Genomic DNA, 17,532 nt, shown 5'->3' with positions numbered 1-17,532 from the left:
AACGGTTTTTCTCTTTCTCTAGCTCCCTCTCCCCATCACCATCAACCGATCAATGTGTCACGCTCACTGATAATACAGTAGCAGCGATGAATTGTGAGTGGGCTGTTGATGTGACTGAATACCACTACAGAACCCAATTATCCGAATCACACATACTCTTAATGGATTCTTGTGTGTGACCCCCCCCCCCCCTCTCCAGGCGGTTGATCACGAAAACCAAGCCCAGCAAAAATCACGCAGTGACCTTCACCCCTCCATCCCCAACTGCCAGGAGAGGCGAACGTGTGTTTTGGGCCACTTTGCAGGCATCTCTCCTATCCTTGCATACAAATTTAATGATAGATTATGCCATCATCGCCGAGGACATCTCACATGTCGCAGTTCTTCCGTCTTACAGATAGTAGGGCGCCAAGGAGACTTAGACAGTAAATAACTCTACCTACCCTCCACTTTTTGCAGTATAACGTTACCAGGCTGCAACTGTACAATTTATCTACCTTCCTAATTTGGAATGTCGTCATAGACTAGAGCGGCATTGCAAGCCATTTTCCTCCGTATCTGCTGATCCCAGGGGGCAAGTCGGGGCCACAGTAATCCCACAGTGGCAGTGCCTGCCTGAGTCAAGTGGTGGACCATAGAATGTGTATGCCCTTTCTGGGTAATGAGTGCGATCATCGTCAGCAGGGGGATACTTAAAAATACGATGGCAGTTGGGACATCTTAAAGACTGCGGTTTCTCACTATGTAGCTTCTTACGTCTTGTCGTTGTTGAATGCTCGTGAGCGTCACTTCTCCTCCTTCTCCTCTTCCTCCTCCTCGTCTTCTTTTAGTGTTGACGTCGAGATGCATATCCCCGCGCTGTTAGTGTTCCCGGCGCTGCTCGGTGCTGCGGGCGTGCTCGCCACGGAGAACCCCCATAAACGCGCCGCCACCCTGAAGAGCAGAGCTCCCAAGAGCGCTCCCAGGCCAGCAGCTCATCAGAAGCGCGCGTCGAGCGACAGCCCGAGCTTCTTGACCGCCAAGACAGAAGGTTAGCAGGATACCCACCCGTCGTCAAAGACCTCACCCCCCAACGTTTGGGGGCTTGCTCGGTTCAATTGTTGACACGCCCCACCAAATTCAAACAGGGTTTGCTGTCAATGGTACTGGCGTGCCAGAAGTGAATTTCGACCTGGGAGAGTCCTACGCTGGACGTTTGCCCATCAGCAGTCTGAATGCGACAAACGCCACGGCTAACGAGCTGTTCTTCTGGTTCTTCCCGTCCGAGAACCCGCTCGCCAGCAACGAGATCGTCATCTGGCTGAACGGAGGCCCAGGATGCAGCTCCATGGATGGCCTCTTCCAGGAGAATGGACCTTTCCAGTGGCAGTCTGGAACTTATGAGCCCCAGCCCAACCCATTCTCCTGGACCAACCTGACCAACATGGTCTGGATCGATCAGCCCGTCGGAACGGGTCTGTCTTTGGCAGCCCCTGGGGTGCCGGCCAAGATCAAGAATGAGACTGATGTTGCGGTCGACTTTGCTGGTTTCTGGAAGAACTTCATCGAGACCTTTGACATGCAGGGCTATGATGTCTATCTCACGGGCGAGTCGTATGCGGGGATGTGTAAGTCAACATTCCACACTATCAAACCCCGATAGGGATTGGTCTCGGGACTTCGGCACATCGGCAGATATTCTAGCTTGTGTGTGCCCGCGGGGATGGTCAACGCTTTGAGGTCACACGCCAGGAGATGGGGACGTATACTGATCTTTTTTGAGGTTTCTAGATGTGCCATACATTTCCAGTTACTTCTTGGACCAAAATGACACGACTTACTACAACGTCAAGGGGATCCAGATCAACGACCCCAGCATCGGATCAAGCAGTGTGCTTGGGGAGGCGCCGGCGGTGCCCTTCGTCAACAAGTGGAACGGTCTCCTGAACCTCAACGACTCCTTTGTGGAAGCCATCAACGAGCGCGCCGAGGCTTGTGGGTATAATGCCTTCATGGACCTCGCCCTCACATTCCCCCCCGCGGGCAAGTTTCCAACCCCCACTTCCCTTGGCACAGGCAACTTCTCGGGTTACGAATGTGACGTGCTGGACGACATCTACCTCGCGGCACTGTATGTCAACCCGTGCTTCAACTTCTACCACATCACCGACTTCTGCCCGTTCCTCTGGGATGAGCTTGGGTTCCCCTCTCTTGGAGACGGGCCCAACAACTACTTCAACCGGACAGATGTCCAGGAAGCACTGAATGTGCAGCCACACGTGGACTACGCCATCTGCGGGGACGACACATTGGGCCTGGAGAGCTCGCAGCCGTCCAGCTTCACGGTCCTGGCCGGTGTCGTCGAGCGCACCAACAATGTCATCGTCGGCAGCGGCAACCTGGACTTCCTCCTCATCACCAACGGCACCTTGGCCACCCTGAACAATATGACCTGGAACGGGGCCCAAGGGTTCTCCTCCTCGCCTTTCACGGACAAGTTCTTCGTGCCATACAACCCGACTATTGGCGCTGCCATTGCCGAGACCTTTTACCAGTCCGAGATCCCCGCCATCTCTGTGGGCTTGGTCGCGGGTGGTGGCTACTTTGGAACAACTCATACCGAGCGTGGTCTGACGTTCGTCACGGTTGATCTTGCCGGGCACGAGATTCCCCAGTACGTGCCAGGGGCAGCGTATAGGCAGCTCGAGTTCCTGCTGGGCCGCATCGACAGTCTCACTGAGCTGGGAGACTTTACCACGCAGACGGGAAATTATACAGGCACCACATCACTGTGATGTATTAAAGAGCATCATCGCAGATGGCTGTTGATAGATCATGATAAACAATTGAGCCGAATTCGAATGCGTCTGCCCACGAGGCTACCTAAATGTGATGTCAGCGCAATGCACTCAAAACCATGAGCAAATTTAATGCTGTAAAGACTTGGCTTGGCTCGTTCTGAAGAAGTAGGTTGGTACAAGGGAGCTCTGTAGTAAGTGCCGCAGAAGTTGTTCCCCCTTGCAACTGAACGGCCGTGTGCCGGTGCATGGTCGACTGTTTGTTTCTGATGTGCTTTCGGTGCTGATTACCACGCCGTCCATGTTCACTACTCTGCCACTGGTAAGGATGAAGCAGGATGAGGAGCAATGAATGATAATGGCTCGGATAAGGCGGCACAAGTGCGACAGCATCCGAAGGTTACACATGTACCAGTATCCACATCTATTGGATTGCTCCTATCTCTTGAAATCTGGGCTTCATTGCATGAAACCGTTGCGGATCAACGTCATAGCATCAAGCATTGGCGTTGTCACTCCTGGTGAATTACCCAGAGCCTTCCGTTCGACCTGTTCCACCAACAAGGGTCAAAGAACAATCCTGGGAAGAGAATCAGTATGAGAAAGAGGCGCCGCCGGTATCGTGGCGTGTTTTCTCTGTTTATGGTAGTGAGACATCACTTGTGGGGCTTCTGGCATTGTCCGTGAGTGATGGAGACCGTGCTCCTCAGGACGCTCAAACCCAGTATCGACTCCATCGAGTATAGTCATCTTTCGTACCACGGAATTTAAATTCGACCGGCACGACTTCATCCAAAGCCTCCTTGTCGGCATCAGGCTCCCTGAATCTGCTGAAGAAACTATTGAAAGCCAGCTTCGGGACCAACTCCCTCGATTCAGGATTGAGCCCCTCGTTCATGGATCGGACGACGTTGTTGTGCTCAGCGACGAGCAATGGTGTCCGGAACCAGATACATCGGACCGATGGTCGTTTCTTTGATAATTTTTGAACAGTCTCTGCCAGGTTGACCCATATATTGCGCGTCTCTGGGTCTGGGTTGGTGTTGTCAATCACGACGGACTCCCCGCGCGTAAGATGCTCCTTAGCAGCCTTTACGCAGTTGTCCCTGCTCTTGAGGATGTCCTGGTTTACCCTCTGATAGCCCAAGGATTTCAAGTAGGTCCAATAAAAGGTGGACTTGCCGGCCCCCGGAGGCCCGCTGAATATAATGATCTCGAGGTCCTTCTTCTTCTCAAAGATAACATCCGAGGTCTCAGAGAATGCATATGATAACGGTTCGAAGTCTCTGCGGAAGTCCCTGGGCTCTTCGCTTAGAAAGAACTCCTCCGGAGTGGCGTACTGGATGCCGATGTTGTAGGCGAAATTACGATCGGAGCAGCTGAAGTCCTTGGCAATGGCCTTCTTCCCGCCAGAGGCAGGTTTTGCTGTTCGACCACCGGCATCTCCAACGAAGATACTCGCCTCCTTGTCAATGTCGTCGTGGGCCACGTTGTAGTCCTTGCACATGGTGTGCCACATGCCCAGTCCTGGCTTTCGGTAAACGTCTTTCATGGTAGCTGCGTAGATTGATATCGGGATGTCGAGCTCTGTGAGGACAGCGGTGACCTTCTGCTTCCACACGGGTAGTCGTTTGGGGTTCTTGGGGCCCTTTGGGCCCTTGGCCTTGGGGTCGCGGACGGGTGGCCCGAGGGTGATGCCGCCCTGGTTAGAGAAAATTACGATCCTGTAACCACCCTCGTAGAGGGATCGTAGCTTGGCAGGGACGGAGTGATCCCACCATTTCCAGTCGGCGGCATTGTCGCCAAAGGTCTTGCCGGAGGCAGTGGTGATGATGGTGCCGTCGAGGTCGAAGGCTGCGATCTTGCGTCTCTTTGCGGAAGGATCTTCGGCACCGTACTTGTTGGACGTCTTGTACTGACCGCAGAGCAAGGACGGTGGCTTGCCGTCCGTATGTAGCTCATGCCAACAGACTCGGGCTTCGATGTTGGGCTTCTGGGAGGTAGGTGTGAAGAAGTTGGCGACGGCACTCTCTGGAAATTGGGAATCAGGTCAGCCCAGCTGGCAATCGAGAGGTGGAAAAAGATGGCAGCGAGAATGCTATGGAGAGTAGATATTGGACAGACTTGTAACGTTGCTCTGGGCCTGGGCCTTTCGTTTGACAAGCGGGGGCGAGATGGTGGGGTCGTTCTCATCATCTGCGCGCCGTTTGGTTGCAGGCATTTTGATGGTCTGTTGGGAATAGGTTCGAATTTGAGACAGCCAGGGTCGGAACTCGATTCGACAACGACTCCGTATGCTATATATGACATGAATAGAAGTCAGCGTCAAGAGGGGAGTGCCTGAATGTATAGAGATTGCCAAGCACGAGGAAAGATTCAGTGGATGCATCAGGAAGGCAATCGCGTTGGAGTCGTGTTTGGAGACGCGGGTTGCTTTCACATGTTGGAGGGTACTTTCTACCCCAGCAGCCTAGGCATGGGTGTCCCTACACTAGCTCAGTTCAGCTGGCGACCAGCTGCCCTGCAGGTGCTCTTTCCAAGCCCGGGTCCAAGCATCAGCACATCAAGACTCCAGAAGGCATTGACAGCAAAAGGAAGAGTCCTCAGGCGATGCTACATACTTCGTAGTCAGTAAGATGAAGCATATATGGCTGGAAGGAAGTTTCAAAAAATTTATAACCAGAAAAGAGAGGGGAAAACATCATGTGCCAGACCCGGCAAGACCTGCCCAAAAAAGAATGGGCGTTTCTCTTTCCCAAAACTGTCATAATGCCTAGCCTCTGGAGGCTCGTGTGAAAGCAAAGATGTAGAGACCAGCCATACCTGGAAGAGATACTGTGAAGTCAGATTCATGGTGCAAGCAGGAGGCCTGTCAGGGCCAATGGCTTGATGTTACAAGCCATATTCCAAGCCATGGTGCTTATCATGTATTACATGACATGCTGTGCCAGCCCGTATTCATGGTCATACCCATAGGAATCCCGACTCTACGGGCCTAAGTTGTTTTCAATGAGTGTGGGAGTCCCCATAAGGCAGACGCTGCATTGTATTACTCTGCAGATATTGATGTTTGTCACATGTATGCTATGCCATGCCTGGCTTGAGATGGTCTGACCCGATCGACTTTGCAGGTCATACTCTACCATAATAGATGTCTGTCTAGGCATGGCTTGTCATGACTTATCAGAAAATTTCTAAAGCTCTTGAGATGTTGATGGATGGGTGACAGGTGTCCGAGGTAGGGCTGCATTTGCGCCACATCGGGGGATTAATGGCACGGGTAAGACACTTGAGGAGACCTGCCGTGTGTGTCTGGCGCGGCTCGGAACTCAACAACAGCTATCTGTCTCCCCTTTATCCATTCCTCGGGACATATCTATATTCTGTATAGACAAGCAACCTACTTCAGTATATACGTTAGGGTTTTTGGTCTTGTGCCAATTTGAAAGCAACTAAGTTCTTCAAGAAATTACAGCATGAAATGACGTCTTCGGGTTAGGCTTCCTTATCAGAGGGGAAGGAAAGTAAGGAAGAGAAAAAAACACTGCTTGCGACATTCAGCAGTGCGGGGAGGACCGCTAAATGTGGGTCGATGGAGACTGAAAATGGCGTGTTTGAGGCACTGGTTGCATTTTTGTAGTGCCTCTAGAGGCTTGGGCGGCTCCGGAGTTCGGAGCTTGGGCAACAGTGTGGTGCTGTCCTACCTATATCTCTCACTCTCACTATCACCAACTCCGGGCCAAAGCTCAGCGCAACCCCCTGGCCGTGGCATCCCTTGAGCCGTGCCTAGATGGCTCCGGTTCAGCAGCCCTAGAAGCGCCCCCCGGCCGGTCCCCTCCTTCCCAGCAGCCTGGAGAACCTTGCATTGGCTGTTTTCAAATTTGGGGAAATGCCCAGTCGGTTGAAGCACGGCCCACCTGCAAGCTTGTGATTTTCAATCCTCCACCAAAGTGCACCCTCGGCGATTATCTATCTCCTCCCACGTCTTCCTCCCACCTCTCAAAACCTCCGAATATTCGTTGTCGTCCTCCTCCTCCTCCTCGTCTCCAAATCATTCCAACCCTCGAAACCTTTACCACATCTCTCTTTGCTCGAAAATTGTACTTGTCTGTGATCAAAACACTTGCAGACAGCCCCGTGCCTCTCTATTTTACTTTGTCCTACACACCCGCCAAAGTTTCCCATAGCCACCATCAACAAAGCCCACCTCAGATAAGGCTCAGGAAACAGCACAATACAGCATAACCCAGCCAGAACAGGCCCTTTCTTTCTCAGCAGTACCAAGGTCTCAAGATGTTTGCAACCAGAGCACTGCGACAGGCTGCTGCCCACGCTGAGCGTGTCCCTTCTATCAAATTTCTCGGAAAGCGCACGATTCCTTGTAGGTTGTCAACTCCCAAACCAATACCCTATACCCAGATTACCCATGCTAATGATGCATTTCTCTCCCCAGCGGCGGTTGACCACACACCTCAACCTCATCCTGCTTCACCTTCGAGCTCGCTCCCAGAAGACTTTTCTAGCAAGACCTCCCATGCCTCCTTCTCCGAATATCGCCAGCGCTCCCAGCAGTACGGCCCCCTCCGCAAGACATGGACCCGCACAGCAGAGACCGGCATAGGAGCCGCCCCTGCAGCCGCCCTGCCCTCCATCAACCCGGCTAACGGCGTTTTCTTCGACCGCGACGAGTTGCCCGCCCGCTTTAGACGGAGTGTCTGGTCGGCCGAGGAGATCGAGGCTATCGAGAGCGGAGGCGCCTCTGTTGCGGCATGAGGGCTCCCGGCTCCCCTTGGTTTTCTATTGTCAGATTTGGACCGCATTGGTGGGGCAGAAGAGTGGATGAAAGAGGGTGGGATGGCTAGCCTTGGCTCTTTGATCATGAGCGAGCGCACGAGCGTTGGTATGACCAACGAGCTTGCCATTGGGATGTCGAGCAGGACCTGAATGAAACGATTTGGGACTCCGGTTGATGCGCGAAGAGGAACGAAGCGTCGCCACGGTTCCAACGCCCCCCCCCCCCTCCGGCCCTTCTTCTTTTCCTCTCTTCATTAGGTGCTTCAGTGGCGTCAAAAAGTGGTGGTCGACAGAGACGCACAAAAGTTTCCCGAGAGACTGCGCGTATGTTTCGACGATTGGTCGACCGGCAGCCCTTCCAGTTTGCAAGAAAGGACGTCGCCTCACGGCATGTATGGATTTTCATAGGCAGACGCTCTAAGAGCATCATTAAAATTGTACATTTCACTTCAGCTCAACTCTCTCACAGCGGCCTCGGTCGTGAGTCTATGCTGGCATATCAATGTGTGTGACACGGTCTTGCGTCCGGCTCCACCACGTACGACTTTCCTCGCTTCAAAGGTGAGGGCTGCTGTTGTCAAGATTGGCCCCCTTCCCAAGCCTCATCCGGAATTACCTCCTCTAAACCGTCCTCATTACTCATATCAAATTCTTCCAAATCCTGCTCGCTCTCATCATCTGATTCAATATCTGCATAACAGATAACGTTGCCACTAGCCTCGAACCGGGGGTCGGGAGAAGACAGCACCAGGTCGGGATTTGCCACAGGCGTAGAGACTCTAAGTGGCATTGCGAGGCCTTCCACCGCGAGGGCGCTGAGCTATACTGCAAGCGCGGACGAGGACGCATCCAGGGCCATCTAGCACACTGTCTATTAGCTAGGTGCTCATTCTCGAGACGGCCTTGGCCTGGGGAAAGGCCTTGCTGCTTCCCTGAGACCTTACCTTAAGGGAGACGCGCTTCTATCTCGAGAATCTTTTGCAAGCTTTGAGAGCCTTCTAGCGTTTTGCAAAGATCATAAGGGATTTCAAGCAGTATCGTCCCTCGGGACTAGCAGTAGTAGTCAGCCAGACCCTAGCTTAGGCTTAAGCGCTGGAAACTAAGAGCCTTCAGGATAATACGGAGCTGTGATATAAAGAGATAGCAGAGAGTTTAAATGAGAAAAATTTGGTTTGGATAGGAAACCAAGACTGGCTAGTAGAAAAGCAAGAAGTGTAGAAGTAAAGATTATGAAGAAGATCTATAGGCCTTGCAGTAAGGAAAGAGACGAGGAAAGAGGAAAGAGGAAAGAGGGAAAGAGGGAAAGAGGGAAAGAGGGAAAGAGGGAAAGAGGGAAAGAGGGAAAGAGGGAAAGAGGGAAAGAGGGAAAGAGGGAAAGAGGGAAAGAGGGTTGGAAGGAGGGTGGGGGGGAGAGGGAAGGGGGATGAAAGGGGGGAATGGGGAAGAGGGAAGAGGGAAGGGGGAAGAGGGAAGGAAAGAGGGAAGATGGAAGGAAAGAGGAAAGGGGGAAGGAAAGAGGGAAGAGGGAAGAGGGAAGGAAGAAGGAAAGAGAGATAGAAGGAAGAAAGAGGGATGGAAGGATCCCGAGATTATTGTCTTCACGGTCACAAACACACTCGATTCCTATGATTATGTCCTGGATGAAACTACCAAAGCTAACATCCTGCGGACTGAAAAATTCCTGCGGTGGTTTTCAAGTGTTTTGGCTAGGCTGAGTCCCTTCACAACCAAGCCCGCGGCATTCGAGTTCTACAAGCACCAAGTAGGACGGTTCCCAAAGCGGGAAAAAGTCGCAGCTCCGTATCTATGATGGCGGTTCCCTTTTCAGCGTTACCAGGCGCCCCGGTTATATGGACCTGCTCATACGCCCTAGCGAAGTTGTTGTCGCAGACCTGAGTAACAAGACCCCCTCGGTAAGTATTCCTTCTCTCGAGATGGCATGGTCAATCACTGTCATCCAGCGTGGTTACGAGACATGGTTGGCCACGAGCGACTTGTTCAACACCTGGTTATCGATGGCACGAGAGATTACATCTAACACCACAGTAGTTCACGCCGCAAACAACCTTGCTACCGTTCCTCTCGCCCTCAATTACTGCAAGCACATTCAATTGCCTATCTTCTTGCAGACCCTGGCTCGATATTACAAGAACGCGACCGACTATATGATACGGATCAAGTCTGGTGATGGCTCAGCCAGAAGGGTTCTTGCCAAGCTTGAGAAAAGGATGATCGAAGACTGCCGTCATCTAACTGACGCCCGTATTAAGGCAGGCTGGCCACGGAAGAGCTGTACGGGGCTCAATATAAGTGAGGATGAGATGGCGTACTTTGAGGAGGAATGGGTCTCCAGTCAGCTCCATCCAGACAGCTCGGTAACGTTTGACCGCGGCTACAGCGGCAGGGAGGGCAGAGTCTGGTCCAAAGATGAAAAGGCTCGCGTGCTTCAAGTCGTGGAGGAAACAGAGGAATGGACTGGGGTTAATCTCCCTATGCATCAAGGCTGTTCTTACTTCGCCCACAGCGATACTCTCCCGTCAGATTGGTCCTGGACACGGTATGCTCAGCTCATGCACGAACAACTCGAACGCATAAGACGCTGGTGCAACCGACGCTGGGAAACCGTGGATACAACTATCACAGTTTACCTGGAGTGCATCTTTTAGGCCTGCATCAGACAGATGGTCATCAACGAAGCCGATCCCGTCGCCAGAGAGAAGGCCAGGCTCCAAGTCAAATATGCCGAATTCTTGAGCCTGCCAATGGGTATTGAGTACCATAACCCATAGACACCACGGCAAACAAATGCGTCCTGGATGGGCCTCCACACCTTGCAGTCTCCGAGATCGTATCAACGGGAACAACAACATCCTCATCGAGACAAGAACCAGCAATTTCCTCAAGCATAACTTTGCTGAGGTATGTTATCCTAAAACTCAAGGAGATGGTGCTGGAAGTTGATGTTCCCTTGAGTTTCTGGTAGCTAGGAACCGCTGAAGGGCCCGCCGGTCCACGTTTAGCCAGGCTGGGCACGTATTACTTGGCTCAAGTTGCCAGGCCTTATGCTACATGGATAGGCTCTTCGTATGTGATGTTGCAAGTACGCATAAACTTTTTCCATTTGAGAAAATCAAGTCCAGGGGTAGCCCTTCCTCATTTGCTATATCCGCGACAAGATATATCTTTCGAATTATGGTCTTGCTAACGGCTCCCTGACGAGCGCTGTCGCGCCTCCAAGTGGATAGGCGTTTAAAATCAGGGATGTTGATGTGGTGTTTTTGTATCTATTTGAGTAGGCGCGCATCTCTTCGCCGTTGCCAGCCTCGTCCGTGATGCAACGATGCGGCGGGGCTCTGTCGGTCACCCATTGTGGTGTTCTTCGGTATCTGGGCCGGCTCCAAATGTGAAGAAAGCAAATAGATGCGCAGCCCCTTGCGCTGAGCAAAATAAGAGGCGAAGGATCGTTACTAATGTGCAAGACAGAAGAAAGGGGAAAGGTGTAGGAAGGAGAAGCGACTTGATGAATGAGAGCAGGTAGGAAATGTTTGTGGTTGAAAGTCCTGCTATCGGCCTGAAATAGTGTTGTGTTGGGAGCTTAACAATTTGTGGTTGCAAATCAATAGGGCTAGATGATGGCAAGGTGAGGTTGTTGGCAGAGGATTGCGCGCGCGGAGTTGGGTGACATAGCTATCGACAGCGAAGTAGTTTTGGACAAGCTTGGTAGGTTGTAAACCCTCTTCTGCCATCGCTACATAACAGTATTACAAATCTATACAGATATGCTCAATGCAATAGGACAAGTCTCTCGCAGTTCTGTTTCCAATGGCATAAATACAGCTGCCCTCGTATCATCGACATGAACAGGTTACTGGCCCTATGTGCTTGGGTATCACAGTTGCCTCACTTTGATATTTGGATCTTAGATGCATTCAGCCACACCAAATCTCAAATCTTGCACATACATCTGATCCTTGTGAACTGGGCTGCAACAGCCCGATCGATCTGCATGTCTATCACCCACAATCGCATGTATTACTTTGAGCAAAGATTCATCGAAGACTGGCGCCGCCTTACTGAGGTCCATATAAGGCAAGCTGAACACGGAAGAGCCGCACTGGGCTCAACATAAATGGAGACGAACCAACTGATCTACCTCAAAGGAGGAAAGGGTCTCCGGCCAACTCCATCCAGATAGCCTGGCGACGTTTGACCGCGGCTATAGCATTAGGGAGGAGGGTGAAGCCTGGGCCAAAGATGAAAAGGCCCGTGTGCTTCAGGTCGTCGAGGAGACAGAGGAATGGACTGGTGTCAACCTCCCTAGGCATCGAGGCTGTTCTAATTTCACTCATAGTGACACTCCATTGTTGAACTGGTCCTGGGTACTGTACCGGGGAAATATAGAGTCAACCATTGGTATACTTCACCTATTGCTCCGTTTTTACTGATTATTAGTCAGCTAACAGTTAGTATGCATATATTATTTGACCAGTTCTGAGAGCATAGTTAGCTGAGCGCTTTAGCTCCTTTCTCACTCATCTCACCTTTCAGTAATACTTCTTCTAAATAAGAAAGAAACATTATAAAAATTTGGCTGAAACTTTAGCAGTCTAAACTTTACCAAGAAGCCCAAAAACTTTTCGATAAATTAGAGAAGAAAATAGCAACCAAATAAACTGGATTGCTGATGTAAAATGTTTGGAAGACATTATTTTTTAGTCAGCCAATTCTCGTGCCAAGGCATTTCATTAGCTTCAAGCTGGTCCACTATTGATTGCTGGTCAACTGTTGTTTGTATGCTTATTGTGATTTGTCCCATAATTAATAAAAAGGGAACAATGGGTGCTGCTGGAATCATTAGTTGACCGTCACTATATGCCCCTAGTATGTACTTAACTTATGCACGAACTATTTTATCCTGATTCTAAGGAGATGGCGCTTGAAGTCGAGTGCCCTTTGAACATGGCAAATCCCGACTTGGTGCTATTACGGGATCGCACGGCACCGCGGCGTGCCTGGCAGCTGCCTGGCAAGCAGCAGACCAGGGGCTCCTGCCAGTCTACACTGGCTCGGGCATAATCCTCTTAATCGGTCCGTTACTACCTCGTAGCAGTTTGTCCTCTCAGGCGCCCATAATCCTACCCCCTGGTCGATCACTGGTGAGGTCCACAACGGCTGCTGATAAAAGCTTTTTGACGTTGCGGCAAGCTAATTCAAATTAAGCCGCACGAAGCCACCTACGACATCTATCGTCCTTGCCCAGCTAGTGGACTACCCGTGGACCTACCTTGGTCGTTCCTTCCTGACTACTCCTCCATTCCTCCGTAGTAGGTGCCTCAAAAAGTTTTCAGCCAACAAGTTTGCAAAGGTTTTCAGTCCAAAAAAGTTTTGCAACTTTGAGCCATGTTTCTCATATAAATCAGTAACTTTTTAAGTCAAAATGTTTGGAATGGAGAACGGTGGGGTCAAAGTTACCAGCTGAGGAGGGACCATGATCAGCTACTCCCAGAACGTTTCTCTTTCCCGCAGCGAACTCTGAAGAAGCGGGCAAAACGCGGAGTCGGTAGTGATCAGCGGTCAAAGGTCGTCAAAGAGACGTCGCAATTGGCTCGGTGTCTCTGGGGGGTTTCTGTGGAGAGTGTGTGGGTGAGACAATAACAAAAAACCAAGTCGAGGAAAGTGATACCACCCTGCCACCCCATCGGCCCACTAGGCCTTCTCCACCTGCGGGAACCTGGCTCGACGGAGCTCGACTGGCCCGACCTGGCCACACCGGCCCACCATCTCCAGACTCTGTCACCCTCTTTCTCCAGACTCCAAAGTTTGTCTCTCCACGGGGCTGGAGGGTGCAAATCTTGGAGAGGGTGGATGGCATGGAGAAAGAAGGCGAGATCCGGCCCCTTGGTACACCACTTTTCAGGCACATGATCTCTACCCAACGCTGTGGGCGAACACCACCACGTCTTCCCCCCTCTGTTTTGTTTGTTCCCTGTCTGAATACTACATTGCCGCTGCACCTTAATTTTTCTCAGGGTTCGGAGTCACAGAAAGAAGAAAAAGGCCACTACGTCACTACAACGACAAGGAACGGAAACGAATGTCCCAGTGGAGGAGGACCTCGGGAAGGATTGTGGGAACGACTTGCCGGAGCCATGGGGCTGCCATAAGTGCATGGATCTGATAGGCCTTTTTTTTTTTTTTTTTTTTTTAAGGGTGTGTGGCTTGCGGGCGAACAACCCCGAGGGGGGAGCTCTCAATGGTACATTACTGCGTTGACGCGCAGGAAGTTCAGTACAGCCCTCGATTCTCAACTTCATTCTTTGCGGTGACTGCATGCGAGATATCATCTGGGGTCACAAAACTTTCCTCCACAGAACTTTTCTTAGGTGGGTTCGTCGTGAAGTCTCGACCTCGTGTGCGCGCGTCTGGCATGCTCTCCGTCTCCACAAGCCCGGCATACTCTCACCTCTTCTTTCTTTTTCTTCCCTCCTTTTGCCCCTTCAAGGCAAGGCTGCCGAGGCTCACAAAGGCCCAGAGACCCACCAAAACCCTCCTGGCCATATCGTGCCGGAAAAATGTATCCCAGGTTCGTAGTGTTGGTTGTGAAGTCCTCTTGTACTATGTCTCCTGTTTGCGGTCAGCTGTTGTTCGAATCCTTCGCCAACTGCTTCTTCATCAGACGGCCAATCCAAGAACGAGCCGTCAAGGCCTTGTCCAGGCAGTAGGTCATCTGGTCTTCAGTTAGTCATTAGTTCTTACGACACCTTTATTCCTCCTTGTACTTTCTACCCTGTCGAGAATAACGTGGTAATACACCCAAGGGCCGCCCGGCCTCAATCAACCCGGGTCTATGCTAAAGTACAGTACATACTACTGAGAAAGTACCATAGTACATGGGACTGGACCAGCACTGCTTTAGCTATGCGTTCCCTGGTCCACGACCCCTAACTGGTCCTCCTCCCCCCCCGATCTGCAAGTCGGCCCCCATCCAACAAGGCCTTTGACTCGTCAAGAGATGCCCACCTCGACTGGATGTACTGTTGTACCTGTCGGGTCTGCAGAAGAGATCTGCATCCTTCCAACGACACACCCTTCTCGTGATCGCCCACTCCTGGTCGGTAAACCCACACGTAACGTTATGTTGCAGCTAGATTGCATCCGTCTATTCCTTCCAACGCCCTCTCGTGCCGTTGCACCGTGTGGGCCTGAAAGACGAGCCTGTTTACCATGCGTCTATCCCATGGGGACGTATCCCATGGGGTGACCTGGAGCTTTCTGTTCTTGGCATGGACAAGGCTGTTGCGTTGTGTTGTCTAGGTGGCAGGCAACCGTACAGGCAAGTATAAAATAGAAGGCAGCCCCTTCTTCCCCTCACTTTTGTTTTATTGCGGAGGGGTTCCTTTTTGTTTCTCCAACTTCTTCCCTTTGCCTTGATCCCTGACGCCTCTGGAGTGTACAGAGTAAAACATCCGCTCCTGCTGAGGACCACCCTCCATCACTTCCCTGAAACTTTTCATACCTCATCCAGCCTCTCGGGGCACAAAGTTAACATAAGATGGCGCCCAAAGTCGGCAATATCTATTTCATCGCAGCCACCGCTGTGGTGGGCGGCGGGCTGTTCGGTTTCGATATCTCGTCCATGAGTGCCTTCATCGGCGAGCAGCCGTACGCATGCAAGTTCAACACACAGGGCATGGATAATGGGACCTGTTTGGGCCCATCTGCTAATGTCCAGGGTGGTATCACTGCCGCTATGCCCGGTGGCTCGTGGTTGGGCTCTCTGGTCTCAGGTTTCCTCTCCGACAGATTTGGCCGCAAGACCTCGATTCAGATTGGTTGTGTCATCTGGTGGGTGGCCTCACTGCTTTGCTGGCCCCAAAACTTTTCTTCTCTGCACAAGGTGCTGGCACAAGGGTACTAAACTTCTCAATCCAGGGTAATCGGCTCGATTCTCTGCTCAGCCGCTCAGAACATTCCAATGCTGATTGTCGGCCGAATAATCAACGGTTTTTGTGTTGGTATCTGCTCCGCTCAGGTTCCTGTGTACATCTCCGAGATCGCGCCTCCTTCCAAGCGTGGTCGTCTCGTGAGTATGCAGCAATGGGCGTATGTTGTCTCTCCAGTTCAGATCCGCCCCCTTCTTCCCCACGAGAGCCTCAGAAAGCTGACAGATCTCGAATTAGGATCACGTGGGGAATACTAATAATGTTCTTTATTTGCTACGGTTGCTCCTTTATCAACAGCGAGGCCAGTTTTCGTATTCCCTGGGCTGTCCAAATGGTCCCCGCTATCCTGCTCGGCGCTGCTCTGTTCTTCCTCCCAGAGTCGCCACGTTGGCTTGCCAAACAGGACCGCTGGGAAGAAGCCCTGGAGTGCCTGGTACTCGTGCATGGTCATGGCGACCCAAACGCCCCATTTGTCCACCAGGAGATGGAGGAGATTCGTGCCGTGGTCGAGTTTGAGCGCCAGAACGCCGATGTCACGTATCTGGAGCTGTTCAAGCCGCACATGATCAATAGGACGATGATTGGAGTCTTTACACAGATTTGGTCACAATTAACAGGAATGAATGTGATGAGTACGTTGTTGTTGGTTTTATCCTTTTTTATATACAGACACAAGGCTGACGGACCCCAGTGTACTACATCGTCTACATCTTCAACATGGCGGGTATCGGTAGCGCCACGCTACTGTCTTCCGGGATCGATTACATAATCAACGTCATAATGACCATCCCTGCCCTGATCTGGCTGGACAACTGGGGCCGCCGTCCTACGCTTCTAATCGGCGCCCTGTTTATGTGTCTCTGGATGTCTGTCAACGCTGGTCTCTTCGCCGTCTATTCCGTCCCTGCTACTCCCCACGAGTTTGACTCGGACGCAGAGTCCATGTCCATCAAGGGCCCCGCCGCCAAGGCTGTCATCGCCTCGACCTACCTTTTCGTCGCCTCGTACGCTCCCACCTGGGGGCCCGTCTCCTGGACCTACCCTCCAGAGCTGTACCCCCTGCGTACCCGTGGCAAGGCTGTGGCGCTAGCGACCTCTGCGAACTGGGCCTTCAACTTTGCGCTGGCTTATTTTGTTCCGCCTGCCTTTGCCAACATCACCTGGAAGACCTACGTGCTATTCGCCGTCTTCTGTTTCGCCATGTTCGTCCACGTCTTGTTCATGTTCCCGGAGACGGCCAACAAGACCCTTGAGGAGGTTGTGGACATCTTTGACGATACCAAGCCTGGTGCTGTCAAGTATATCGGACAGCCCGCCTGGAAGACCAAGAACCACCGTGCCAACGTGGTGAGGCTGGAGCAGGGAGATGCTGAGGCCAAGCTGGACCGACCCAGCAATGAGCACGTCGATCACCCCTCCCCGGCAGCTGAGGAGAAGATCTAAAGAAGGAAAGTAGAAGAACAAACAAGGAGAATCAAGAAGAACAGCACGGACAGAGATGTGGCTTCGTATTGCCGGAGAGACCGAGGGAGAGAGAGAGACTGTATGAAACTCTTTTTTAAGTAATCCATTTATACCCGACACTGAATGTTAAGCAGTTTATGTATACCCAAATTGTTTCCTTGTGCTTTCATGCTAGAGTTGTCGTCCTCATCCGTTTCAGTGTGACAGCGCCCTGGTTGGAACATGCGGCGACTGAATTCCCGCTTCAGGGTGATATGATCTGCGATTCCCTCTTCTTGCTGGCATAGCTCTGGCTCTGGATCACATTATGACTTTTGAGACTGAAGGTGCATTTCTTCATTTGCCTCGTCATCTCCCGTCGGTGACAAGTTGGACCAGTCCTGGTGTAGTAGTCCACCGAGATGAGAAGAGAGCTGCGCAGGTTCAGTTCGTCCATATGTTTCCGAACTTCCCAAGACTATACCTTGCATGCCTCGAAGACAATATCAATTGACTGTATGTGTCGTGAGGATGAGATCGATGACACCGTCAGGATCAGGTCGACCCTGGATGAA

At 51.7% G+C, this 17,532-nt stretch overlaps 6 protein-coding genes across 6 annotated transcripts; 5 read left to right on the top strand and 1 right to left on the bottom strand.

Annotated features, from left to right (window-relative positions):
• Positions 1-786: 786 nt before the first annotated feature.
• M406DRAFT_355877 (alpha/beta-hydrolase) lies at positions 787-2,853 on the top strand. The gene is made up of 3 exons (XM_040923289.1): positions 787-1,030; positions 1,128-1,607; positions 1,771-2,853. Exons 1-3 carry the CDS (start codon positions 844-846, stop codon positions 2,772-2,774), a joined length of 1,671 nt encoding a protein of 556 aa, XP_040776295.1. The 5' UTR covers positions 787-843; the 3' UTR covers positions 2,775-2,853.
• Positions 2,854-3,492: 639 nt separating this feature from the next.
• M406DRAFT_338815 (PNK3P-domain-containing protein) lies at positions 3,493-4,998 on the bottom strand (the record flags this gene model as incomplete). Its single annotated transcript, XM_040921388.1, has 2 exons — positions 3,493-4,806; positions 4,909-4,998. The coding sequence occupies 2 exons, from the start codon at positions 4,996-4,998 to the stop codon at positions 3,493-3,495; spliced, it is 1,404 nt and encodes a 467-aa protein (XP_040776294.1).
• Positions 4,999-6,842: 1,844 nt separating this feature from the next.
• Positions 6,843-8,027, top strand: M406DRAFT_355876 (uncharacterized protein). The gene is made up of 2 exons (XM_040923288.1): positions 6,843-7,158; positions 7,231-8,027. Exons 1-2 carry the CDS (start codon positions 7,071-7,073, stop codon positions 7,548-7,550), a joined length of 408 nt encoding a protein of 135 aa, XP_040776293.1. The 5' UTR covers positions 6,843-7,070; the 3' UTR covers positions 7,551-8,027.
• Positions 8,028-9,505: 1,478 nt separating this feature from the next.
• Positions 9,506-11,700, top strand: M406DRAFT_67786 (uncharacterized protein; the record flags this gene model as incomplete). Its single annotated transcript, XM_040925097.1, has 5 exons — positions 9,506-10,128; positions 10,361-10,490; positions 10,555-10,655; positions 11,055-11,105; positions 11,349-11,700. The coding sequence occupies 5 exons, from the start codon at positions 9,506-9,508 to the stop codon at positions 11,698-11,700; spliced, it is 1,257 nt and encodes a 418-aa protein (XP_040776292.1).
• A 1,816-nt stretch (positions 11,701-13,516) lies between these two features.
• M406DRAFT_101282 (uncharacterized protein) lies at positions 13,517-14,451 on the top strand (the record flags this gene model as incomplete). The annotated part of the gene is made up of 3 exons (XM_040914950.1): positions 13,517-13,954; positions 14,104-14,154; positions 14,248-14,451. Coding segments are annotated over exons 1-3 (384 nt in total), but the record flags the coding sequence as incomplete, so codon positions are not given.
• A 540-nt stretch (positions 14,452-14,991) lies between these two features.
• Positions 14,992-17,297, top strand: M406DRAFT_355875 (general substrate transporter). Its single transcript, XM_040923287.1, has 5 exons — positions 14,992-15,416; positions 15,504-15,674; positions 15,752-16,146; positions 16,206-17,057; positions 17,113-17,297. Exons 1-4 carry the CDS (start codon positions 15,124-15,126, stop codon positions 16,955-16,957), a joined length of 1,611 nt encoding a protein of 536 aa, XP_040776290.1. The 5' UTR covers positions 14,992-15,123; the 3' UTR covers positions 16,958-17,057; positions 17,113-17,297.
• The last annotated feature ends 235 nt before the right edge of the window (positions 17,298-17,532 follow it).

The sequence above is a fragment of the Cryphonectria parasitica genome (genome assembly GCF_011745365.1).
Source record: "Cryphonectria parasitica EP155 unplaced genomic scaffold M406scaffold_4, whole genome shotgun sequence".
Taxonomy (NCBI): Eukaryota; Fungi; Ascomycota; class Sordariomycetes; order Diaporthales; family Cryphonectriaceae; genus Cryphonectria; species Cryphonectria parasitica.
Note: the sequence above shows the minus strand (reverse complement) of the source record. Positions and strands in the feature narration are given on the sequence as shown.

Excerpts from the sequence above, each read along its gene's own strand:
- M406DRAFT_355876 (XM_040923288.1), top strand. The coding sequence starts at position 7,071 with ATGTTTGCAACCAGAGCACTGCGACAGGCTGCTGCCCACGCTGAGCGT. Across the intron at positions 7,159-7,230 it reads CGGAAAGCGCACGATTCCTT|CGGCGGTTGACCACACACCT; the intron begins GTAGGTTGTCAA and ends TTCTCTCCCCAG.
- M406DRAFT_355877 (XM_040923289.1), top strand. The coding sequence starts at position 844 with ATGCATATCCCCGCGCTGTTAGTGTTCCCGGCGCTGCTCGGTGCTGCG. Across the intron at positions 1,031-1,127 it reads CTTGACCGCCAAGACAGAAG|GGTTTGCTGTCAATGGTACT; the intron begins GTTAGCAGGATA and ends AAATTCAAACAG. Across the intron at positions 1,608-1,770 it reads CGAGTCGTATGCGGGGATGT|ATGTGCCATACATTTCCAGT; the intron begins GTAAGTCAACAT and ends TGAGGTTTCTAG.
- M406DRAFT_355875 (XM_040923287.1), top strand. The coding sequence starts at position 15,124 with ATGGCGCCCAAAGTCGGCAATATCTATTTCATCGCAGCCACCGCTGTG. Across the intron at positions 15,417-15,503 it reads CAGATTGGTTGTGTCATCTG|GGTAATCGGCTCGATTCTCT; the intron begins GTGGGTGGCCTC and ends TTCTCAATCCAG. Across the intron at positions 15,675-15,751 it reads GTGAGTATGCAGCAATGGGC|GATCACGTGGGGAATACTAA; the intron begins GTATGTTGTCTC and ends ATCTCGAATTAG.